We start from the raw sequence: 26,405 nt of genomic DNA, 5'->3' as shown, positions 1-26,405 counted from the left end.
AGACGATAATGTAACCCTTGATTTCACAGCGAAACTGCTCAGACCTCTCTGAGCAACAATTCAACCCAGTAATGTGCTGAGGTAAGCAGCTCCCTTAATCACGTCTGTCAGCACAGGCGAGCCGTGCACAACATCCCACTCGGTTGTACTTGCTCAGGCATTTAATGGGTTGATGTTACTCAGTTCCAGCACATGCACTTCAATGCTGTTAAAATTGTTTTTTATTACAGGGTGCTTAACGTGTAACTGGGGTGCCACTCATATTTCTTTAACTTTGAATCCAGCCAATACTTGTGTTTTTTTTTTTTTTTTTCCCTATAAAAACTGCAAGTTTCTTAAGGAGTTGTGTAAGTGCCAATTAAAAATGTAACTCTGATGCAACAGAGCTTTTGCTTGGATTGTAGCTGTGTGGACAGATGGATTCTTTTTTCTTTTTTCTTTTTTTTTTTCCTGTGTCCTGTAGCCCAAGTGATGCCCTATGCTTGTCTCGCACAACAGAAACGCAGTGACAGAGAGCAACTATTTCAGAACGCTGAGACCTTACGGCCAACTGTGGGGCGGTAAGTTTTGCACTAACTGGCGCCGTGACCGATGCCTCCCATTGCTTAAGCAGGCGTTGGAAATGCTGGCCACGCTGCCGGAAAATGTACTGACCAGCCCACTGTTTTACAAACGTTGCTCACTTCTGAGAGATTTTTGCCAGTAACAAAATTATCAGATCCAGATGTCTCATTTGTCGAAGACCTAATTGTTCTCCATATAAAAGCCTCAGGCTGGCCTTAATGCTAATCCCATGGAAGTCAAGGGGATTTGGGACACTTCACTAAATAAATTTTGCTACAGGCTGTTGCTTCTAGCCTGTGCAGGCTGCCTGTGGCTTGCACCCTAATTAGCATGTTCCAGATTTCTTTTTAACTCCCTCTCACCCACACAGGCTGAACACTGATTTCAAGACACAAACTTACTTTTTCTGAGGTACAAGTGCATGTTGTCATGCCACATGCCTGCATGTGGTGGCGTGGTTTCCGGGCATAAGCTAAGGGGAGCCTGTAACTGGGCCTACATATACACTGCTAAGAAAAGGTAAATGCCCTCTGGGGAGCAGTGGGAGGAAGGAGAGGCCTTTCTTTGAAAAGCTGCTCAGCACAAGCAGTAGTCTAATCTGTGGCTAAATGAAAAGGCAAAAGTAATCACTGAGCAGAACTAATCTTCCTGCTAGTAAGCCATTTCATTTGGCTTGTGCTTCAGTCAAAAAAAACCACACAGCATAGCCAAGGGGAGGTTTCTGCTAGCCTTAAACCATTAGCACCGCACAGGTGAGTGTCCTCATCTCTTGCTGTGGCTGCTTGGGGTCACCTCAATCTGTATGGCGATGCCCCTGCACTCCGGCCACAGCAGCTCCATCCAACCTCATCTAGTTACTACAGGGCAGGGCATGTATGGTTCAGTCTGAAATCAAGGCTCCAACCTTTAGATGGCTCCTTGGGTCCAGACAGTGATAGTCAGTGGAGCGAGGACAACAGTTTGACTCACTTGCAAGGAGACACCTGATGGGCAGGAATATCTGAGTTCTCTTGAGACATACAAAAGTTTTCACTGAAGTATGAGATAAGCTATCATGTGGGTATATGCTGGTTTAACAAAAAAATAAAAAGATAAAAAAAGGCACTTGATTGATTAACCCATCTACAGTTTAAATCAGAATATTCAATATTACAGAAAGTTCCTAAGGAGGGAAATGCATAGGTCAGAAGCCTACTTACGCCTGTTGGAAAGTGTATTCTGTACCCCAGATAGGGCTTCCAGAATGTGCAGTATGAGTGGAAAAAAAATCACAGAATCAATGCCATAAGCCGTGTTCATGTTGTGAACATGAACTCGGATTGAGAAGCCCAAGGAACTGTGCAAGAGTCACCACTGAGGCTTGCAGTGGTGAGGAAAGAATCATCTTTCCAGCCATGGGGACACAGACATACCTCTAATTAAACTTCTAAAGTGTGAATCGTAATATTCTGGTCACAAAGCACAATGCCACACACTCCTTTATGAACAGAGTAAATATTTAATGAACTAAGAATGTTACATTTCTACATTAACAGCACAGGTTGTCTATTTTTAACCAACCTTTTCCTTAGATAAGGATTTGATCATCTGAGCTGTGATGTGCCTGTCTGATTTACTGATAAAACCATCTTCAAAGTGGCTCTTGCTAGGCATTTCTTGTGATTCTTTATGAATAGGCATGGCTCTTCCAACCACACACATTAGCTTTGTCTCCAGAGGACCCAATTTTAAGTATTCCTTAAGAAGAGAGAACATTATTCTACAATTATACAGAAAAGAGGCAGTGTTTCAAAAGACAGCTGTTTTCTTCTTCAAAGCAACTGTAAAAAATGCGATCATAGGATCAGTAAGGCTGGAAGGGACCTCTGGAGATCATCTGCTCCAACCTCCCCACTCAGCAGGGTCACCTAGAGCGTATCCTGGGGTTGCCATGTTCAATGATTTCTGTAATAGGCTCTGTTTACAAGTAAAGAGATGCTTCTTTTCAAACCGTCAGCCCTACCAGCTTAGCTTAGGAAGCTGGTAGGGCTCCTGTGCCCTTCTTTTCCTATGTATTTTCACTATTATCACTTACTTACTGTAAAGACAAAATTCTGCTCTCAAGGTTAGATCTGTGAGAAGGATAAAGCTAATCCAACAGCTCACTACTGTTAGGAGAGAGAAAGGTCCAAGTCAGCTATGTATTTTCAGCATGTTTGTGCTGCTTCTCTAGAGCTCTGAGCCAATTCAAGTCACTAACCCAACCGAAAATTGCACTAGAAACGTGCACTAGAATTCCATAAGGGCAGGAGCAAGATCACATAGCCAAGGAGAGGGAAGAAGGAAAACTGCAATTGAATCACCTCAGTCGTATTTAGAACGTGCTTTCAAATTAGCTGCCAAAGCAAGTCCACTGTTGGCGTAAGATGCTGTGGGTTTGCAATAGTTGTTATAAAGTGCAAGAATCTCAGGAGCATCTGTGCCAGTGGGGTGGACTCTGTAGCAAGAGTTAATTTTCCTCTCCCAAGGCAACACATAAACAGGAACAAACACCTGGACAAATTCTGTTAGATGTTCAATTTTTCTGTATAATGACACTCCAGGACAGAGTGACTCCTTAAAGCAGTCTCTAAGCAGGGCAACAGGATGACTTCTCCAAACACAAGTTGCAGAATATGACTCAAACTAATGCCAATTTCTAGAAAAGAAGCCTTTTAAATTGTCTTCCATTATTTTATGTGTTTTGATAGAAAACACTTTCTCAGCCTCTACACTGACCAGTTGATCCTTTATCGCTACTATGCAACGTAAGTTCTAAAAGGATCAACATCCAAGCAAATGAGCTTCTGTGCAGGCAGTACCTTCGTAACTGTCACTTGGTGACGTTCAGAGCTCTTTCCATGGGGAATTTCATTCTGACACTTAAATATGTTGATTCCTAGGACACTGTTCAGCTGCCTAAATATTTGTGTCCCATGCTATCAGAAATGGCCTCCACACGAGGCTGGCCTACCTGATGCAGAACCTATGCTCTTTTGCTCTTTTGGCCACACATCTGAAAGATGGGGAGTGTCCTTCATCTCAAATAGCAGTAGATGCCCATGATTAAGCAACTGAATCATAAATTATTTTAAAGACTTTTTTTTTTTTTTTTTTTTTTTTTGTGTCCTAACAACCCTGGGGATAGGACCATTGCTAGCAGCAGTTCATTATCCAGACTGAAGTAAGTTCATGTCAGTGAACCCATTACTTTAATTCATACCTGGAAATCTTTTTCATCTTCATACAACAAGCTACTAAGAGTTGGAGCGAATGCATCTTCCCATAGCTCCTCATAGCTGTCTTGAGACTTCTCATTCTCTGTTTCAGATGGGAATTTTGAAAAGACATTTTCTTTTTGATGGGGGACTGAGGTATTTCTAAGATTTTCATCTCCATCTGTCTTTGCTTTTGAAAGAAAAGAACAATGCTGTGTAATTGCTAAACTTCATGAAGATCAGAGTACTCAAAATGCGCATTGCCTGTAACCTTTAATGTGGCTTGTCCAGTGAGATGTTATGAACAGCTCTAGTAGGATTTTTAATTAACAATCCAATCTGAATGTTGACTTTTTCTCACTCATTTTCTGTGTTCATTTCTGTTTGCAATTTCTGATCAACATCAGAGACTGAAATTTATCCAAAGTTAGAAGTGATGAGTCTGTGGGACATTCAACTTGAATTCTACCTAGCTGTGTATGATTTAAAAAATAGGAAAGATAGCAAATAAAAAAAGCATACGTTTTTTCTACATCAGTTTGTGTGTCAAATATATGTATATAGAGTTAAATTCCTGAGACACAGCTGGCCTACTCATAACTCTCCTGAATAGCTCACATTTGCAGTGGTCTAATTCTTGCAATGACAAACAATTCTGTACATATGCCGCCAAATTATATGGTTCCTTGCGACAGTGACTTTAGCTGAGCTTACTGGAACAAGAGCTATTTGTCTTTTTAACTACTGTAAAGGTCTAGAACAAGCAATAGAGCTAAACTGTTCAAAGAAAATATGCCTAATTCAAAAGATTAGGCCAACATGCTTGTTGATGCCTGATGGCTCCAGAAAGGCCCACATACGGCTAGAACTGATCAGAACTTCAACAGACTTGTTCACGTATTTCTGATGGTATGGTTTCAATGTTTGCAACTTATCTCCTCAATTTGATTTTGTCTTTTCTTTCTCTTTCTTCTACCCACAAAAAGATGTAAGAGAAAACCTGTGATATTATGGAAGCCACAGGAACCACTCTGAATGGATAAACACACTGATGTGGTCTTCTTGCCTAAAGGTATGTCCTTCTCCTGGGCATACCTATCAGTATATATACAGCCCAAAGATCAGTATTACTTACCAAGATTTTCAGGCTGAGTTCCATATAGCTTCATCTGCTCTGCTAGGGACTCATTTAAATTAACTTTAGTGTATCTGTATGAGCTGAATGACTGTAACAAGTGCATACACTTCAAGTAGAAGCCTGTGCAGTGTTCAAGAGTATGCTTTCTGGGACAACGTATAATAAGGAAGTTATGATGATGTGATAATGAGTAATTACACTCAACAATAGAAAACACTGATTTCAGCTTTAAGAGTGTATTAAGAATTGTGTTGTTCTCTTCCTAACTCATACTACAGTGTATCGTTGCTGTGAGGCTGCATTTAAGTCAGAAACTAAGTGCTTACCGTGTAACCAAGACTGAGGAAAAACTTAAGAAATGAAGGGCAGTTAAATGTTCTGTAATTTATCAGTTCTTACGAACTGCTGGCGTGTGAATTACCTTCATGTTCTCCATGCTCTAATCCTTTCATTCCATCCTTAGGTAATTCATTTTGCAAACCAGCTGCCTGGGTAAGAAACAAATGCCTACAAAATTAAAAAAAAATAAATAAAGTGAAATTCATATTGGAGTTCTAATTTTCTCTCTAAATTGTCTTGCACAATCTTTTCAGTTGGCCAGGGCTTCTGAAAGCCATTTGCTGCTTAACCACAAATGCAAAATAGCACAATAGTTAAAAAATGCAATGTAGGCAGCCAGGTAGCTTACTGGCTAATACACTGGCTTTTTTATCCTTAATGCCTTAACTCAACTACATTCATGAGACTAAAAGAAAACAAATGTTATAGTCTCCAGTCACTCCAAGATACAAGTTGGTAGTCCTCACTTAAGGGCAGGCTAAGTTTGTGGAGAAGAGAAAAACGGTTACTTCTTACTTGCAAGATGGAGCTTTTTTTGCAATATAGCTGAAATCATTGAGTTGGGACTGTGAAAAAAAAAAGGGATCATTTCCATTGTTACACTGTGCTTTTGATACAATTAGTGATGACATTTTGCAGCTAAATTAATCCTTCCCTAGGGCACAAGCTAAAACATTTCAATAAAAAAAATAAACTAATACCACAGACACCTCTACAGAGAGAACCATCTCAAGGCCTCTTTCTTACTTCTGCTCCATACTGCACATCACCTGTCTTACTTGAGATTGCAAAACCCTATATATTTGCATATCAATCTTCACACCTTCTAACATTTTGCCAACAATAAAGGACAAACCTATTACTCAGCAATTGGGTTGAGAAGCTGGGTCTGAGTCAGTTATAATAAAAAGGTATAAAAATCTGTTTCCAAGCCCAAACTGTATCTCCTCCAAAAGAAAATGAGTGTAGCTAGGAGGATCTGTATTGTTAACAGATCCTGTTAACTTGATCTGTTTATGGAGGTGGTGTTTACAGAGTTACAATGTCACTGTCATCCTTCAGTGATACAAGTCCCACAGTACTCAGCCAAATCCTGCCTCCCTGCAACTAGGAAACTACCTTGGAGGGTTGCTGGAGAGCCCAAATAGCTCTAGAAGCAGGTGCTACCTTTAAAAATAATAAAAATAATAATAATCTCTGAGTCTGTAAAGGTATCATTTTACCTGGGTACTCTCAGATTCTGAAGTCTGAGATCAAGCAGTTTCATTACTAGACCAATATTTTCTTCTTCCAGGAGGAAAATAGAGGCTTTCAGATCACTTATCTCCTTTTGGTGTATTTTCACCTTTTGTGAAAAATGAAAAAGGTAATCTTAGAAAGACAAGAAAGCCTACATTCATATTAGAAAGCTTTCCTAGTAACTATTTCAGCAGTACATTCCTAGGAAGAGTGCACTTTTATCAGCAAGACTGTACACTTGGTAGAGGAATGTAGTGATATATTTTCAGGCAAAGTGAAGGCCTCTCTGGTTCTTTCACATCTTTACTAGAACCCTCTACTGGCACAGCTCTGTCCATTAGAGACACTCCTCTGGAAAATGGGTCTTACAGGAAAATGGGTTCTGAATGTGTGAAAGAGCTGGTCACCTACCTTTATCTGCCTCTTACACTTCTCACTACTTACTTATAGTTACAGATTAATTACAGGATCGCTCTCCTTTTCCTCATGAATATCTTCAGAGGCCTATCACTGGAAACAGAACTGTGACTGTGAGCCGTTGCTCACTTCAAACCTTAACTGTCATTATAAACTGAAAACAGGTGATCCTCTTACCTCTTGTTTTAGCCATTCATTTTCTTCAATGTCCCTGCAACTGCTTTTGTCTATCTGTTTTACAGCATGCTGAGAAAATAGAATTTAAGATCATCTCATCTGAAGGCAGGCCTTTGACAGTGCTGTACACTAAAAAGAAGCATTTTCTGCTGTTTAGTAGGAAATAATCCAGAAACATCCACACAACAGACTGTAACATCCCCTGAGGGATTAGAGAGATTTAGTCTACAAGGCCAGCTGTTTTGTCTCCATCATCCAGCCTAGTGCAGTTTGTAGGACAAACAATTTACCAGTATTTTATCATTTCCTATATTTGAATTAGGAATTTTTCTTCTGTTTAACAAGATCTGCTCAATTCCCTCTACTGCTGAAATCTTCCTGTTTTGAGCAACCAAACCTTTATCTACCAAAAAACCCAAACAGGTTTTGGAAGAAACCACAGCAGATCACTATAAGCAGATATTCCTTTGGATTATCTGCTCACATAACTGAAATAATTCTAAGTTTTACTTTAGACTACACTATTTTGGCAATTTCAAGATTTGCCTGTGAAGTGAAAAACACAATTCTTCTGTATTTTTCAAATCAGTGTCTATTTCCAGGTAGACAATCTCTTCATATGTTACTTACTTACTGGTTTTCCAAGTCTATGCAAACATCAACATAAAGGTCATGGCAAAAGCAAGATGTTCTTGAACAAGCCATGTCACTGCACAGAGCCCGTTTCCTCTACTTCCTTTGTAAAACTCCCTCAACTTTACTCATTTTTAGTATTATGTAAAAAACAGACACAGTATGTTTATAACAATAAACAATGCAGTATTTAGTAAGAGTATTTACAGGGTATTTTACTCTCCATTTATTGGAAAAGTTCAAAATCTTAATTCCAGTTAAGTTAACTATTAATACAGGGTACATGAAACAGTAAGATTCAGTTAGCATTCTGAAAAAGGCAGAAAGAATACCTCAGGGGCCTGTTCTTTACTTTTCTTCACTTGCGTCTCAACCAGGCTGTCATTTTTTTCTTTTAGTGTTTTCAAAGCATTTGTATAATATTCTTCAAAAACAAACCAAAGAAAACAAGAAATCACTATATGGCATCTGTGTAACCCTGCCAACAAATAACCAATTGCCATGTTGTTCCTAAACTGGAACTTCTCAGCCAGCATCATGTGCATATGTAATAACACCCCAGCGGAAGAAATATAACCCACGAGGTCAGGCATCCTTGTCTGCAGAAACTGTCCCAAACCCAAAGGATAGTAGTGTTAACTACAAAACTAGAAATCTGACCTAGCTTATGCACTGGCAACTACAACAGCTTATAAACAGAGTTATTCCCTGCTAAAGTATCTGTATCTTAACACTCAATCTTGATTCTTTCAATAGCAGAGTCTCAGGAGTCATGAAAGAGAGATGTGAGTCTTATGTCTAATTCAAATCGTTTGGTTTCAAGTTCCAGTCACTTGCTATTTAGTTATTTCATCCTTCCCTTCTGCTACTTTTGTGCTATTCTAAATAGCCTACTACTGCTTAGCATTTTCTCCTTGTGAAGAGATTTATTAAGGTTGTGGTGCTTTTCTTTCAAAAAAGATGCTTCACACTTGTTTCAGACTTGAAACTCAGCCCAGCTCTGGACTTGTGTTGAGCACTGCCTATTTACTGCCTTACCTGGCTGTAAATAAGCATCTGGGCACGGACACTGCGGAATCGTCAGCGGTCAAATGTGAAAGGTAGCTGCATCAGTTCTTAATCTAACAGTATGCAAGCTGGCCTACCTTAATCAATGCACCAACTGAACTTAGCAAAACGAACTGGAAGTACTTACACACTACAATTAAATCAACTTTTCATCCTCTTGCAGACAGCTAAACAACCTGAGATGTAATGAGAGATGGGGACACACATACTCACTTTTTCTATGGAGGCTATTTTTTTCCCTAGCAAGTCTATCTCTGCAACACTTTCTCCAGACCTCATCTAAGCATATGTCTTACTTATTGTGCCTCTCCAATCCAACACCTTTGTTTAAAACGCCATCTTTAGACCACATGAACTATCCCACGGCCAAGGCCTTTAACAGCACCTAAAGAAACTCCTTTCCCTACACTTTACTCCCTTAGCTTGTTAACTGTCGAGGACTGAACACACCCAATTTGCTGCAGCATCACACTGGAACTTTGTGAGATGGTTGGTTGTCCACTATAAAATTATGTTCTCCAGCCAATTTTTAAGTTTCATTTTAGGAACTTGAGTAAAATAGTATGTTAACATCCACTATAGGTAACACAGTTTTGCAGTATGCTAATTACACAACTGCTATATGTACCTCTCTGACAACCTTTCTATAAGCATACTTCAGTTTAACCACAGACTTTTGTCTCTGCAGCCTGTGATATGCAGAAGGTCAGACTGAGTGTTCCTAATGGTTCACTCTGGCATTCAATGTAAGAGTCCATTTTCCTTTTCATTTCATGTATCAGCGGCTATGAAGCAAAGTTTAAACAGACTGAAAACAGGGAATGTGCATAATGAAAAATACCAACTTTTCCTTAAATACAGGCTTAGATATCTGGCAAGTTAGCTGGCAATGCAGAATACTTAATGCAGATCTTAATAATGATGAAATATGTTTCTAGAGACCAAAAGATAGCTAACTGGATGTTATCCTCAGTACTTGATGCCTGGTAATGGTTGGCACAGAATATACAGAGACCCTTAGAGCAGTGTCACTGCCTGTTACAACCAGCTGCTTGGCAGTGGTCATGAATATTGAGAGGGTCTTAACGGAAGAAAATCAGGACTTCTTTTTCCTTTGAATAGTTCAGGTCACAAAATAGCTAAATTTAAATGGTTTTAAAATACTGCAGTAGTAAAAAGAATCTAGTGGCTTTGTAAAATCATTCAGCACCAGAACATGCCAGCTCTTAAATCTGTTCTACTGTCAGAATTGAAATAGTTCCCAAGATTTGTATATATCTGCGCTGAAATTTTACTGCACCTCACACATGGGACTATGCAACTAGGAGGTAAAATTCAGGTCATTGGCCACAAAGCTCCCCATTAGTACTGAATTTACCAGTATGTGTGTTCAATTCAAAAGACTACTCCAAGAATGAGCTCATACTACTTCTCCCTCAAAAAAGTTTTCAACATGTGAAGTGCTTTAGCATGATGAAAAGCAGTAAGAACAGTCAACATCTCCAGTATGACTACTAAGCTTAGGCTCCAGGAAGACCTTTATGTAGGTATCCAAATACAGGTAGCCTGATTTTTAGAAATCTGCTGTCCTTCACAGTATATTTTTAAAAAATGGTTTCTCTGAAGACAGAATTATCAATTTCTTTAATTGGGTATTCATAATATCTGCAACTTCATCAATTTATTTAGTAAAGGCAATTTCACGGGGATAGGAGAAAGAGAGACAGTTATTCCATCTTACACGGTTATGTAGTGCACTTAGGTGCAGAGATCTGTTGACAGAAATAACTGTAATTAGCTTGGCCTCAAATTTAATTCGTAATTTAATTAATTCATGCAGGTTATACACAAAGAGCTATCAGATTTATATTATACTAGCTATAAACTGACCTGTGGCCCTGTGAAGGTCATCTTTAATTTCCTTGATGTCTTTTTCCAGATTCTTAATCTTGTTGGCCTGTGTTTTACTTCCTACATTTTTGTACTCCAACCAATAATCCCTCTCAGCCCGCTTTGCTAAAAGTTTTTGGTCTGTTTCTTCTATCTGGAAGCGCAGATCTGTTAAAGAAAGAACATCAGGAGTTCTTTGTAAGTTGCTTGAGGTGATTGTTACGTTTTCATAATTTTTTTTTTAATAAAGGCACTTTCACTGGGACTGAAGATAGAGGGGTGGTTCTTCTACCCTACAATACACTGCAATACAATGGCCTCACATAGTGTCAAGGGCCACTACCATCATTGATGAAAACAACTTGGATCTTATTCTGCCAACAAGAGACAACAGTTCTCACTGAAACACTGTAACCAAAGACAGTGTGACTTCATTCCCACTGGGAATCACAGGGATGGCAGCCAGAACTCTGAGCAATCGAAAACAATCATTTTTGCTGCCATCAATTTTTTTTATCTTCCAGTAGAGCCAATGCATGAGGCTTTCAAGACATTCAACTTAATGGAAAATATGAAGCATCTGTGCTTCCACAGTAATACACATCACTTGGAAGGCACAAAATGGAGTCTAATATATGAGATCTGCTTCAATAAAATATACACTTTTACTTAATTTTAATCCAATTTAGTTAGCAGATTTACTTCCAAGCCCTCAGAAATCTCAAAAATCTACTCAATCTCAACAGTGTAAACAGCACACCACACTTCCACATCTCACAACACACCTTTCAGAAGTTGTTCCTTGTCCTTAATATACTGCCATTTTGCTTTCAGTGACTCTTCAACGTCATCCCTAGTTACAATCTCCTTTTGGTCTTGTTGTTTCTCCTCTTCTTCTAGCTTTCTTAGGATACGCCTGATGCGTGCCTGCTGTTCGTCCTTCAAACGGTCATTCTGTGAAAGAACAACAGTAGGAAAGGCACATTTAAAGTGTTTTCTAATTAGCTGTATAAGTTACAAACTTAAGTAATAAAGAAAAGTCAGATTTGGGTTAGTGCCAGGATGCACTGCCAAAATATTCAGCTGAAAAGAGCTATTCTTCTTATTGGAAAAGGCTGGAGGGAAGAGATCAGTTACAAGTCTCTGTAACTTCAAGCCCATTATGACAAGGAAATGAGAGACAAATGATGGCCTTATTCTATTTGGTACATCACATGAACAGTCCTCTATTGCCTGGAAAGAACACTACTTGTGGGTTGTTTTACTAGCAATAATTATTTCTAAGAGTTATCAACTTCACTTCAATATTCCCCATGAAAATTTAGCATCTTTGACATAGAAATGATAACCCAGGACATTAGACAATGCAGCCCCTTGCCTATAACCACAGCAGAGAGACTTGTCAGAGCTGCAATTAAAAGCTCTGCCTCAGGCCAACAAGATGAAGTATCCACAGTTGTGCTTACATTCTCTTGCCATGACCATCATGTGCTCATGATGCTCATATTATTTGAAATTATTGATCCTGTATGTTTGCTCCCAAAGGACAAAAGAGCAAACAACCATACCAGACAAAGAATAACAATAACAATGCAGCAGAGAGAGTCTCAAACCTTCCCCACTTCTAAAAGGATTAACTCTAAACCACTCAGAAATATAAAGCATGAAACAAAGAGGGAAGCCCAAGGGGTTGTCAGAACATGGCTAAATTAAGCAAAAAGGCATGCTTCAAGTGCTTTAAGAACTCTGCAAAGTCTGAAAATATGAACAAGTCCTTTAGAGACCATGAACTAGATGCAAATTGGGGTAACAGCCACAGGAGATTGCATGTCTGCAGAAAGAAGAGCCAAGACTTCAAGACTCCAAGGCACACCATGGAAAGCTAAACAGATGAGCATTAGTAAAAGCAAACATGAGGCATGAGAAGGGCAGAGAGACATTCACTGATCGTTTCACTGTTTCACTGCCATGGGAAGTACAAGCTGGAAAACTGTGTGACCAGCATGATCCAGCTTAAGGATTTTTGAGAGATTTTAATTCATTTCACTATGTGACTGCATACGTATCCGTAGTCAAAATCCACTGCTCTCAGTCCTCAGATGCTGTATTAAATGGATCTTTAAATTGTTACTCCAGTGTTACCAGTGATCATAACCTTGCTTTAAAAATTACTCCTAACAAAACTGTTAATCCACAAGCGACCCTTCATCATGCACTGCTAAAAACTGGGCCTGGACATGCCTAGAAAGTGCAGTGCTTTCTTCTTTGTTCAATTTTCATTATAACTAAGTTTGCAAGAATAACTAAGACCTCATAGATACCTGTGCAATTCCATTACCTCAGAAATGAATCAGAAAGGTCCTTTTTAGTCAGATCTCAGCTATATCTGCTAATAACGTGTATATATATAGATATATAAAATTCACATAATTTTGTGTGTTACATATAGTTTAGACACCACTTTAACTTTTAAGCATGTAAAGTGATTCACTAACTCTAGTTTCATTGACTGCACGGGATTCACAGCATTGACTACAGTTACAGAATTTGGACTGAAAGAATTCAATCTAATTTTTGAATTAAATCACCACATGTAAAATATGATGAGAGAAAGATGTATGGTAACTTACTCTTTCATGGTATTCTTTGTTCTTTTCTTCCACTTGTTTCAGATCAAGCAAAACCTGATCAATTGTTTCTTCTTTTATCTGAATTCTATGGAGAAAGAGTAAAGTAAGAGAAATTCTTACAAAAACAGAAGAGCTGGATTATTTAAGATAAATTAGGCATAAATATTGTTTAATGTTCTTCTGTCTTCCATTTCATATTGCTTCACTAATTGGACAGGTGCTGCTGTCTTCTTACTGCACATAAAAAATGATTTACCAGATATAGCTGGACCTTCACATTAGTTTCGATCTCATCTCATACTGAGAAAAAGACTCCCTGATTATCTTATTTCTGCATGGTTATAGTCTGCAACAAAATGAACAGCTCCCCTGGCAGATAAATTGGTCTTAGAAAGGGACCATTAGCTGGAATTCCAGCACTGCCCCTTCAGCCTTGAGCCATTTCAGTTCTTCTAGAACTCAAGACTTAACCAAAAATAAGCTTCCAAAGTTTCTACAGATTATGAGAGAGTAACAAAAGTGGAGAATGAACCTAGGTTTTGCAATTATGACTATGCAAGCATGAGACCTGCAACCAGCTAGCAGACTTTAAAGTGGGAGATAGGAAACTCCGTAAATGTCTGATTTGTAGTTTTCTTGAATGTCCCACCAGTGTATACCATGCGGTCCCTGCAGAACCAGCTGAGACACCTGCAAAACATGCATTATCTGCTGAAGGATTGCACCAAAGCACCACAAAACTGTTTGCTTTCTATAGAAAATGCAGTACTCAAAAGAAGGAATCATTCAGTAGTTCTGCCTGAAGTCACTCTTGCAGTCATTCCCCCAGACTACACACAGTGATACAGAATGGCCGTACTCAATGGTTTCATCCATTCTTACTCACTCTTGGGAAAGTCTTCTCTACTGCTTTTGCAGGTGGGAAAGGATATAAAGCATCCACAGGTTTGCTGTTTCTCCCCTACCAAACATATTCCTCCTCTGTTTGTAGCTAGGGATGGCTACATAGTTTTCCAAAATATCTGAATTTCATGGGTTTCTCTGCTGCACTGGCATATTGAACTGCATCCTTTATCACAGTATTTTTTTCTTTTTACAAGAAAAGGAGGAAGGAAAATTATTAACAAATTCATGTTAACAAACATAACAGCACAGCACTTTGTATGCTACTTCATTACAACGCAACATGCCTAGTACCTAGCACCGTATTTTAGAATTCGAATGTAGGAACAAGTTTTCAAGTGCAAGAAACCAACCTCCTCCTGCTGAACGGCCGTATTTTGAATGGTGTTCCACTCTGAAGTATGAAAGTCTTCATCACGTCAATTCATCTCTTACTAAATTTAAAGCACCTGCAATGTACTTATTTGCATCTAAACTAGTTGCCCCATGATTTCTTTGTAGCTAACAAGCAGTTTCTCTCACTTCTGACTGTGGTTTAGCTGATCTATTTTAGCAGTGTCTTTTAGGAGATGATCTGTGCTTCAGAAATATTTATTTCTCATCACTCACTGTAAAAGAAACCTAGGCAACTCACTCAAACATAGGTCGGACAAATCCCAATCCAGATACTTAATGGGAATCAGTTCTTCTGAAAACTTTCTCCAATAACTTGTTAGCCTTCAAGAAGCTCTAAGAGAATAGGGACTGCAGGCTGAGTAGTTTCCTTGAAGTATATTTATACATTTAAGCTAATGAACTAGCTCACAGCTTTCACAGTTCTCATAGATTACTTGTTATCCTTTTTTTTTTTTTTTCCAATAAACATAGATCTCACTTCTAGAATCAGTATCTCACTTCTAAGATCAATACATTGGATTGCAAATAGTGTCTATTTCCAAAATCATATATAATCTTTCTCATATCTCTTCCTGGAATTCATTCACCATAGTGAACAACAGAGGCAAGTATTGCAACTATCACATCTTTTACTGCTTCAAGAGCTATTGTTCCTTGATTTGTCTTCTTTTTAGTTTTGACCCTCCCTTTCATATTAAGTTGTTTTGAAATTGTACTTCTTTTTCTTCCTGGCTAAGTTTGGATATTTAAGGGATTTAGTCATGTAAATTAAGGTTACCACTACTGTATCGTCTGCTTGCCAGTGTATTCTTCAGGTCTTCTATTAAGGATATTAGTTAGAAAGGCTATGCTGGAAGTAGGAAGGTGATGGCTACAGCAAAAAAGTATTACTTAGTACAGGTGAAAGCTTTGCCATACGTTGTAACCTCCATTTTACATTTCCATTTTTGGCAGGCAAAATACCTGCCATTTTAATCAATCTTAGGACTGAATACTGATGCTGGTCTTAATTTCTGCTATCATAAGATTTTACATTAACTTGTAGAGGATGTCTATCATTTTGTTAATTTCAAAAATATACATGAGTAGAATAAATCTACACTGTTTTGTTGGCACCTCTACGTTGGACCTTTCCTGTTTAGATGATTCTTCTATGGTATTTATCAGATTCAAAATGTTACAAAACAGCTAGACTGATGATATTTTTGATACCATTTTTTCTCAACTGTGTATACTAGATGCAACATTTCACCACACAGGAACTCCATCCCAGTACCAAGACTATTTTGTCAGTCATCTGTGGCTTGTAACTAGGGCAAGGTAAGTGTTGTTCCTACCCAGCCCTGAAACAGAAAATTATATCAGAAGTGCAAAATAGTGAACTTTTTGTGAACAGGAACCTCTCATTAATGTACAAGAGGAAAAGCGGGAATGGAAGTTAAATAAATATTATATGCTTGATAAATTCTAAAGATAAATGTGATACACAATTCCATTTGTATTATTATGCTTTTTTTGTCCAAAAAAGAAAATGCAGCTGAGATGCTTTAGATTTATAGAGGTGGAGAAAGACTGAAAGAGGAAAAAAGAAAAGAAAAAGCAGTATTTTTTCTTTCCACCTTCTGTTGATCTAGAAATTACTTATCCTCTGTCAGTACTGCATATATTTCAGTGGAAAAAATTTCAGAAAAATGAGTCATTTGTCTGGATATTGGAATATGCCTAACAATAAATAGTTCTGTAACTTCTATTCCCCTCTTAATCCCAAGCACAGAAAATAAGAAGGTAAGTTTTCCCTCCATTATTTTCAAAGTCAAAAAAGTTGGTAAAAATCCATTTTTTTTCTCCCAATATCAGCATTTTGCAATGAAATTTTCTCCGAGAAATTTTCTCATCTCTAAAATTTTAATTTTTAACTGTAATGGAAGGTAGTAATTTAAGGGTACAGCTGCCATTACGTGAGTCAGGCCCCCATTTGGGGATCCAGTTTTAGCATTCATCACCTGGTGTATGAACTGGATATAGAGATAACCCTGGCAGTGACTGGCTGGATGTATCCTGTTAGAAGCTCTGAACATAGCTTTGCTCAGCTATGGCGGTGACTTCACAAAGCCCACACCTGTAATACTATATCGTGCCTATACATTTTGACATGATTTCACAGAGCTCTGACTGCAATTAGGAGGAGGAGAGTAGGAACATTTACTGGTTCAGAGACAGACAAGCCAGGAAAGTAATCCTATTCACTTACAACAACTGAACAATGTATGTAGCAGGCGAACTGCATGATCAGGAGCTGCTTATTACAAACTTACCATCTGCATGTGGATAGAAATAATATGATTTTAGCCAGATGTACCTACAATCTCTTGGTAAAAACTCCTTCAACTCCCTCTAATATGATCACCTGCTTACATCCAATTATATGCAGACTAGTGATGCTCTGATTATGTGGAGATAAATCATAGAATCTGTAAGTTTGGAAGGGACCTCTGGAGATCATCTAGTCCAACCTCCCTGCTCAGCAGGGGCACCTAGAGCAGGTTAGACAGGGTTGCAGCCAGGCGGGCCTTGAATACCTCCAGAGAAGGAGACTCCACAACCTCTCGGGGCAACCTGGTCCAGTGCTCACAGGGAAGAAATTCCCCCTCACGCTCGGGCCGAACTTCCTGTGCTTCAATTTCTGCCCATTGCCTCTTGTCCTGTCACACGGGACAACTGAAAAGTTTGTCCCCATCCCCTTGACACCCTCCCTTCAGGTACTTGTACACATTGATCAGATCCCCCCTCAGTCTTCTCTTCCCCACGCTGAAGAGGCCCAGATCTCGCAGCTGTTCCTCAGAGGGCAGGTGCTCCAGCCCTCTGATCATCTTTGTAGCCCTACACTGGACTCTCTCCAGTAGCTCCATGTGTGTCTTGTCCTGGGGAGCACAGAACTGGACACAGGACTCGAGATGAGGCCTCAGCAGGGCTGAGGAGAGGGGCAGGATCACCTCCCCCCACCTGCTGGCAACACTCTTCCCAATGCACCCCAGGAGACCATTGGCCTTCCTGGCCACAAGGGCACATTGCTGGCTCATGCTCAACTTGTCATCCACCAGCACTCCCAGGTCCTTCTCTGCAGAGCTGCTCTCCAGAAGGTCAGCCCCCAGCTTGTACTGCTGCCTAGGGTTATTTTTCCCTAGGTGCAGGACCCTGCACTTGCCCTTGTTGAACCTCAGGAGGTTCCTCTCTCCGCCCAGCTCTCCAGCCTGTCCAGGTCTCTCTGAAGGGAAGCACAGCCCTCTGGTGTATCAGCCACTCCTCCCAGCTTGGGATCATCAGCAAACTTTCTGAGGAGGCACTCTGTCCCCTCATCCAGGTCGTTGATGAAGAACTTGAACAGGATGGGACCCAGTCCTGAGCCCTGGGGGACGCCACTAGCAACAGGCCTCCAAGCAGACTCCACGCCACTGGTGATGACCCTCTGAGCTCTTTCAGCCAGTTCTCAATCCACCTCACTGTCCACTTGTCTAACCCACACTTCCTCAGCTTCTCTAGGAGGATGTTACAGGAGACAGTGTCAAAAGCCTTGCTGAAGACAAGGTACATAACGCCCACTGCTCTCCCCTCATCTACCCAGCCAGTCACTCCATCAGAGAAGGCTATCGGATTGGTCAAGCAGGATTTCCCCGTGGTGAATGCATGCTGGCTACTCCTGATCACCTTCTTCTCCTCCATATGCCTGGAGATGACACCCAGAATGAGCTGTTCCATCACCTTTCCAGGGATGGAGGTGAGGCTGACCGGCCTAGAGTTGCCTGGGTCCTCCTTCTTGCCCTTCCTGAAGACTGGAGTGACACTGTCTTTCTTCCAGTCCTCAGGCACCTCTCCGGTTCTCCAGGACCTTTCAAAGATGATGGAGAGCAGCCTGGCAACAACATCTGCCAGCTCCCTCAGTTCCTATGGGTGCATCCCATTCGGGCCCATGGATTTGTGGATGTCTAACCTGCCCAGAAGGTCTCTAATCCTTTCCTCCTCAACCAAATGAAAGTCTTCCCTTCTCTGGACTTTCTCCCTCATGTCCAGGCTCCGGGATTCATGAGGGCTGCCCTTAGCAGTGAAGACTGAAGCAAAGAAGGCATACATTATTAAGCTGAATGCATGACAATCTTGTCCAGGAAACCAGCTCATCAGATGATGCAAAATTATTCTGATTGTTAAAGATTTTATGTTTCTATTTCCAGCCTCTTAATGATTCATTACTGATCTTAAGTATTGACAGAGGCAAACAGTAGCTTGAATACCATTTGGAATATAAATCTAGAGAAATCATGGGAGAAATGCTGACAACTGCTATTTGGAAAATCATTTCTATGTGGTATGTTTTGAAGACGGGCCTCTGAGAAGCAGCAAGGTCCATGGGAAATTGTTGTACCTCTGTCACGGCTGATCACGTTCCCTTTGGATCAACATAGGTAAAGGACAGAAAGCAGAGACTGGTTGTTCCTGCTTGATCAAAGCTCTCTCCAAGATAATTTTTAAACATGCTTTTCACTTTCATTCAGAATTCTTTTTTCAGGCAGAGCACAATGAGAACACAGTTTGGAAATATGTACAGGTGCAGCAGAAGCCTCTGCAATGAGTGTAGAAAGACGTGCCAGATACTGATCTTAATGGAGCTGTTTTTCCATCGTTAAGTTGTCAGCTGAGAACTTTTCATACATGATGTGAGATTAAAAAAAAAAGGATGATTCTTTCTCTTCTGGTGATTCCCTACAGTAAATTTTTTGTGATTATAGTCTTTTAGAGGTTTTGGGGACAATCTGGGGCACCCCAGAAGCTCTGCTACTTCTTAAGGTCAGAATGACACATTGCAGTCTGAGAGTTTACTGCACATGACAATTTTCTTCGTGCTCCACTCTCAACTGCATGAAAGGAACTGTTGGTCTCAATATTCCAACTAGTGACTACCTACCTGTATGAAAAGTAAAGAATCCTGGAAAGCATGATCAAATATGAACTTGCCCCTGCAGAGTATATTGACGAAATAGCTGTCACTATTAGCCAAAAAAGTTTTGTTTTCAATAAAACTCATTTTCCTAAGTTATAACATAATAATATAAAAACTGACTCACTTAAATGCTTTATCACAGGTAAAAGTTTGAAAAGTGTACATTTCTGAAATAGGCTTGAAAATCAAAACAAGAACACAAAAGAAGAGTAAACAATTGTCAGTCTACATGGCAATCAGTTCAGGTTCTGAACTGGTTAAGTTCATTTTTCTGTCTAATTTATCCATGAAATATATTCTGTATGAGTAAAAAGTTAAATACATTAAACCTACTGAAATTCTAATAAGGCTTCGAAGAAAGCTGATCTAGGTTCTGCAAGATCCTCTTCTGTTTTCTCCTCTTTCTTCTTCTCTTCCATGCTTTAAGTTGTGCTTCTGCAGGAAGTTACATCTAAAGGGAGAGGAGGTCAAGCAGAAAAGAAGAAAAAACAAGAGAAATTAATGATCCTCATATGCTCACCAGTCTTTGTCACTTGTGACAAATTCTGAACAGTTCTGAAATAAACAAAACGTTTTATTGACAACAACACTCCTGCTCAGGACAGCACTCAGGCACATGCTTTTGGCATATCCTGAAATGTTGTCCTGAATAGATATGTGTTCATGAACAGAGGGCCTCTATCGCTAGTTACGAACTGCATTCCTTGCTGTGGGTTTGTATTTTACATTCTCACAAATCAAACAAGCTGCTGTTGCTTTACTAGTCCTTTGTCTCTGTTTGTTTATCTGGCTTGTTTTAGCCAGTCCACTTGTTAATATGCATCTCTTCTCCTAGAACTATGAATATTCCCCATTCACTGCAACTCTGATATCAGTTTTCATTGTCAGAGCTGGAACAAAACCACTTTCTGAAGGGATATGCATGTCAGCAGTATTCCCTGGGCATGTTGTCACAACTACCAACCTCAGAATTCAACTGACAATGAATAATTCTGCAACGAAACTGGTAGCATATATTACGTAAAATAAAAAAGCCCCTTTTAGTGGTCAGATAATCAAACGTCAAATCCAGATTAGCTGATTTAACAAAGGAGGTTTTATTACTGAACAAGTAGAAAAACTATATATAACTTGTTTTCATATTAAACTGCCTTGCTGTTCAAGTTCTTAATTTTCACAATTATCATACTAATAGATAAGACTGCTACTAACTTGTTCCACAACTAAATATACAGTAGGCCAGATGCTTTTCCTATTAAAATTAACATATGGAAATAAAAGCCATTGTGGAAAGCAACATAGTAAGCCTGCCAAATAAATCTAAAATCAAAGGAATTAAGTTAAACCAACTAATAAGGGATGCAGCCTAATCCATACACTTTTGCATGCTTTCTCACTGCATTCACCATACCCTTAAACAAGGCAATGTCAGCTATGCACAAAGGGACTTCCTGTTCATCCATGTACACTAGATCAGTAGTTGATGTCCACTGATAGAACAAGTGAGAGTGCTAAGAGATGGCATTATGTTCAAGAGTGTATTGCAGAAAAGTATTCAAAAGGAATGCTCAATGACCAGCAGCTCCACAAGGTGAATGAAAGAGAGGATAACCATATCACTGGGATCTAGGTACCAATGAAGCTCCTTACATCTTTGAATGTCTTATTCATAATGTTTTATCCAGCAGAATTTTTCTTTCCACTATTTTGGAGATCTACTTGTGCAGACAGATTTTGTCCATGCTGCTGCTAAAGACACACTCACACTCACAGGAACAGTATTTTAGAGCTGTCACTCAGTCCTTGCACCACTAAACTATTTAAATCGCAGCTAGGGCTAACTCCATTCATAAAGATCTGGAAAATTCTGGATCTCACCAGCAGTGATCTGGAACACTTCAGAAGTTCAAGATAAAAGTTTTCATGGCTGCTACATGAGTAAGATATTTCTGCTATGAAGCTTCATGACAATCACGCCTCTGCCAGAGTATGACCATATGACAGCAATAAAACTCATTAACATTTACCATCTGAAAAGAAGCCCTTTTAGTTTGAATGTATGCAAGTCCTTAATATGCCCACAAAATTTACAGATACCAATACAAGTTTGGCTTCATTACAGTATTTTTCACAAGGACTTTAAAAACTGTGAACACTTGAATGTTGTAAGATGGAGATTTTCAAAAAAAGGCTATGTGAACTAAGTAAAAACATTCAGTAAGACAAGGAGTTAGGTATTTAACTACCTTTTGAAATTTCCAGGCCAAATGCATGAGTGCATAATAGATTTTCCAGAATTAACTGGGGTGATATTGATTCCACTTTCATTCAAACATATATTTTACTGATTTTCCTTGGAAATAGCAGATCACTATAGCAATCCCTGACTTTTACTCATTATCGCTGGCCCTTCCACTAAATGGATAATCTAATCCCCTACTTAAAATTGGATACAAACAGAACTAACATTTTGAGCAGCAGTATCTTGCAAACGTTTGTTTTTTGAATCCCAAGCCCCATATGAGTTTCCATGACATATTTATGAAACCCTTCCTATGCTGGGAGCAGCAAGCAAGCTTCCAAACTGTAGAACAAGGTAAGGAACATACTACAGTAACAGATTTGTTAGATTTTGCAAACCACAGGAAATACACACAGATGAGTGAGAACGAAGCATGTCTGGGGGGCACCTGAGAACTGACTGCAGATTTTACACCAGCAGGAAACCACGTAACAAGGACCAAGATTTATTTACCTTCTCCCTTATGAATAAATCATGAGGCATAACTCTGGACAGAACCATGCTATGGCTACCAGCACTTTCTCAATAATCACGCTGCCGTTACTCCGTGACAGGCAGAAACCGGCCCCACACACGGCTCCCTCCCTTCCCACCACTCATCCCCCCAGCGCACTGCGCCCCGCTGCCCCCCGCCCTGCACACACACACCCCGCGGCCGCCCCCAGCCCCGCTCCGGCCGCGGTTCGTCAGTCAGGCCCTACCGCGCGCCCCTCCCGCCTCGGCGCCGCCAACGGCCGCCGGTCGCCACGGCAACAGGCGCCCCTCCCCCCTCCGCCTTCCCGCCGCCGCCGCGCGGTGCGTTGCCGGCGGCCGCTCCTCCCCCTGGCGGCCGCGCGCGGCGGCTGCAGCTGAAGGACAACGGCCCCCTCTCCCCCCAAAAAAAACCAGCCCCCCAAAACCCTCACAGGGTCCTTCAGATCCTCTCCCCACTCCAGGCTTAATTGCCCCTATCAGGCTTCGCAGAGGTGCCTTGATACAGGGTTCGGAGCTGCTGGCTGCTCTCCTCCCACCTGAGCGGGGACCCTCCTCCCCACCCCAGGCCTTCACCTCAGGGTTTCAGCCTCCTGGATCCGAGGGAGTTCGGCAAAAAAAAATTAAAAAAAAAAAAAGAGAGAGAGAGATGGGGGGAAGGGGGAAGCAGCTTAGGAAGCCACTCAGCCAGGAAAAAACAGCATCAGGCCCCAGACCTGTAACTCAAGGTAACAAGTGAAAATTTCAGGGTGGAGGGGGAGCAGGGTGGGGGGTACTAGCCGAAGCAGCAGTGGTGGGAGCGCTGATCGGACCCATGCGTCAGCATTGCAATGGTTCAGGGCTGGATTTTGTCCTGGTTCTGTCTGTTACTGCTTTAGGCAGGAATTGGGACTTTGTTGGCCATTGCGCTTTATAAATAGAAGAAGAAAATAGGTTCTGGCTCCAGAGAGCTTGACATCTAAAAATATGTATGTTTCTCAGGAAAATTAGGATGTAATAAAAACATCTATACCAGTAAGCCAGTAGGAAGAAGCTTTTTACATTCATGCAGCAGCTCTACATAATAGTTCACATGAGAAAGCAAACACAACCAACCAAAACCCCCAAACAATAAAAAACTAGTCACTTCTAATTTCCTTCTCCTATATTATGCATCCAATAATGCCATCAGGACACAGTAATCACCTGATACATAAGCACAGCATTGAACAGGAAGGAAGAGAACTGTGAAATGCTCATACTGGCATTGCCCAGGCCTTCAGCACCCTTGAATGCAGCTCATCTGGTTGCACGGGCTTGTGCTATTTCTTATTCGCTTTATAGTCATCATTAAGTCAATCTACTATAGGCAATGCATTGCTCTCCCAGTCTCTTCCACTAGGCTCAGGGATCTTGGATGCCCAAGAGAAAATCCTACTAGTAAATACTGAGGCAGAGAACACATTAATTATCTCTGTTTTTTTTTCCCCCATCATCTTTGTCACTAGCTTCCCTTTTCCCATGAGCAATGTCTCCAGATTTTTCGGTCTTCCTTCTGTTGCTAATTGCTTCCTATTTTGCTGCCAATAGAAGCCTTTCATGTTATCTTTCATATCCTCACTGGTTTTACCTCCAACTAAACTCTTGAGTTTCTTACTTCCATCATTCCATGAACAGACAGTATCTGCAGTATATTCTTCCCAGGTTGCACATTCCTGCACACACCTTCTGTGTGCTTCCGTTCTGTGTCGGAGCTCAGACATGATTACCTTCTTTGCCCATGCCAGCCTTCAGCCATATTTGTTTGCCTTTCCACAGATCAAAATGGACTGTTCTTTTGCTTTAAAGGGTGAGCTTGAAGATCAACCAGCTCTTTTGGCTCTCTTTCTATTTCAGGGCCACGTCCCATGGGATCCTGACAAGTGTGGCTCTTAACAGGCTGTAATCCACTCTCCTTCATTTCAGGGTTGTGATTCTATTATTTGGCATACATACATCTCTCTTGATCTTGAATTCACCATCCTGTGGTCACTGCGGCCAAGGTTACCTTTGACATTTGCATCCCTGACTTCTTCCTCACTTATAAGTAAGAGGTCCAGGCAGAATGCCTACCGTAGTCAGCTCACTGATCGTCTGTATCCAGAAATTGTCCTCAATCTACTGTAGACATTTCCTGGATTGCTTATGCTCAGCCATGTTGTCTTTTCAAGAACTATAGGGGCAATTAAAGTCTCCCATGTGTACCAAGTGCCTGTGATTATGAGGCTTTCTCCAGGTCTCTAAAGAAGGCTTCAACTACTTTATCTTTTTGATCAGGAACCCTATAGCCAACACCTGCCACAATGTCTCCCATGTTAGTCTGTCTGCTGATCTTTACCCATAAACTCTCAACTGGCTTGTTAACTGTCCCAGGGCAAAATGTCATGTACTCCAGCCACTCCTTCACACAGACCACAACCCCCCCACCCTTCCTTTCTGGCCTGTTAACTGTAAGGGGCCTGCAGCACTCTAGTCATATGAGCCATCGCACTGTCTCTCAGTCATCCCAATGACATCATAGCTCCAAAACTGTGCATGGACTTCCAGTTGCTCCTATTTGTTCCCCATTCAACATGTATCCATGTAATGGCACATCAAATGGGCCCTTTTCCCTCAGATAAAAGGGAAAGCCTTTCACGGCCTGACTGTGAGGGGGAATTTCCTCCCTGTGAGAGTGAGGGAGCACTGGACCAGGTTGCCCCGAGAGGTTGTGGAGTCTCCTTCTCTGGAGATCTTCAAGGCCCGCCTGGCTGTAACCCTGTCTACCATGCTCCAGGTGCCCCTGCTGAGCAGGGAGGTTGGACTAGATGATCTCCAGAGGTCCCTTCCAACCTTACTGATTCTATGATGCTATGGTTCCTCATGGCTTTTCAGATTGCCCAGGGGCACCAAAAGGAGAAGAGAGCGAAGACATGTGCTGCTCTCATGCTTGTCTACAGCCAAACAGCACTCCATGCACCCAAGCAGCAGCTTCTTTCTCAGGTCAAGACAGATAATGTGGAGAACATCCTGTGCCAGTACTGAATCAGCTCACAGATAGGAGCTCTGAATGCTAATTGACTGAGCTATCAGCCCGAGCCAGCTCCTGCTCTCTTCTGAACCGCAGCTTACTGAGACAGAGCATCTGTTTGGAAAAATCCCCTCTCAACAAGAGCCCTGGATCTCCAGTTTCAAACCTGTTCCTGTATCCCCTTTACATATGCCTGTGTTGTTTTTTGTGTTTTGGGGGACTTACCTGAGATGCCAGAGACCCTAAGCACAAGCAGTATCCCAGGGCCAGTTGCTCCCCATGCAACAGAGTAGAACAGAGTCGTCAAGATGAGTCTCTTTTGGACTTGTAGTGTTAGTGGTAATCTGGATTGCTGCCCAGTTCTTCCATGCCAGTGTTCTGTTTTTCACTGCCTCTCACTCTTTCTTCTTGCACCTCACAGAGGCAGGGCATCATTTTCCCAGCCCCACTAATGCTAACAGAGTAAGCTATACTCCTTGTCCTTCCCCTTCACACATTTCCAATTTCCATTGTTGCAGATTTGCTTTCCCCACTGCCTCAGACAAGAGTCGGGGGGTCTCTCTTTTGAGTAGCTCCTTTCTGCTTTCAGGTAGGCCACTTCTTCCTAGAACCCACAGAGAGATCTTCTTCTGAAACAGACACAAAGGCCATGTTCTGTGGGCTTCTGGAGGATGCAGTTTCTTCCCTGCACAGGACTTTAAGGAGAGCTTTGGTTTTGGTGCTAATCTTTTGGCAGTCATGTTAATCATGTTAATCTTTAGTCCTTTGAATGGCTCCTCATCTGTATCATCTTGTCTTTTTTTCTGATCCTCAGGACTTAGAGCTCAAGCTGGTCCTGATCCAGAGTGTCTGAAAAGTCAGCTGCATCCTTCAAGGTGTCAGCAACTTGGAGAGCTTTAAGTTCACTTCCAGAAGGGTGATGCTGGCCGTTCTGTTGGTGAATGACATGGAGTGATGGAGGCTGCCCTGAAGAAGGGTTGC

The 26,405-nt window shown here is 41.0% G+C and overlaps 1 protein-coding gene across 1 annotated transcript; it reads right to left on the bottom strand.

The window, feature by feature from the left end:
• Positions 1–2,115: 2,115 nt before the first annotated feature.
• Positions 2,116–22,658, bottom strand: CCDC83 (coiled-coil domain containing 83). Its single transcript, XM_062585852.1, has 11 exons — positions 22,627–22,658; positions 19,957–20,074; positions 13,332–13,416; positions 11,487–11,655; positions 10,702–10,869; positions 8,076–8,167; positions 7,111–7,179; positions 6,501–6,622; positions 5,360–5,445; positions 3,806–3,990; positions 2,116–2,301 (listed from the first exon to the last, which is right to left on the bottom strand). Exons 2-11 carry the CDS (start codon positions 20,040–20,042, stop codon positions 2,116–2,118), a joined length of 1,248 nt encoding a protein of 415 aa, XP_062441836.1. The 5' UTR covers positions 20,043–20,074; positions 22,627–22,658.
• Between the last annotated feature and the right edge of the window lie 3,747 nt (positions 22,659–26,405).

The sequence above is a fragment of the Rhea pennata genome, chromosome 1, assembly GCF_028389875.1.
Source record: "Rhea pennata isolate bPtePen1 chromosome 1, bPtePen1.pri, whole genome shotgun sequence".
Taxonomy (NCBI): Eukaryota; Metazoa; Chordata; class Aves; order Rheiformes; family Rheidae; genus Rhea; species Rhea pennata.
Note: the sequence above shows the minus strand (reverse complement) of the source record. Positions and strands in the feature narration are given on the sequence as shown.

Coding starts and splice junctions, on each gene's coding strand:
- CCDC83 (XM_062585852.1), bottom strand. CDS start 20,042: ATGGAAGAGAAGAAGAAAGAGGAGAAAACAGAAGAGGATCTTGCAGAA. Junction 3,991..5,359: donor AGAGCATGGAGAACATGAAG/GTAATTCACACG, acceptor TTCTTTCAAAAG/CAAAGACAGATGGAGATGAA. Junction 2,302..3,805: donor AAGATGAAAAAGATTTCCAG/GTATGAATTAAA, acceptor TCTCTTCTTAAG/GAATACTTAAAATTGGGTCC.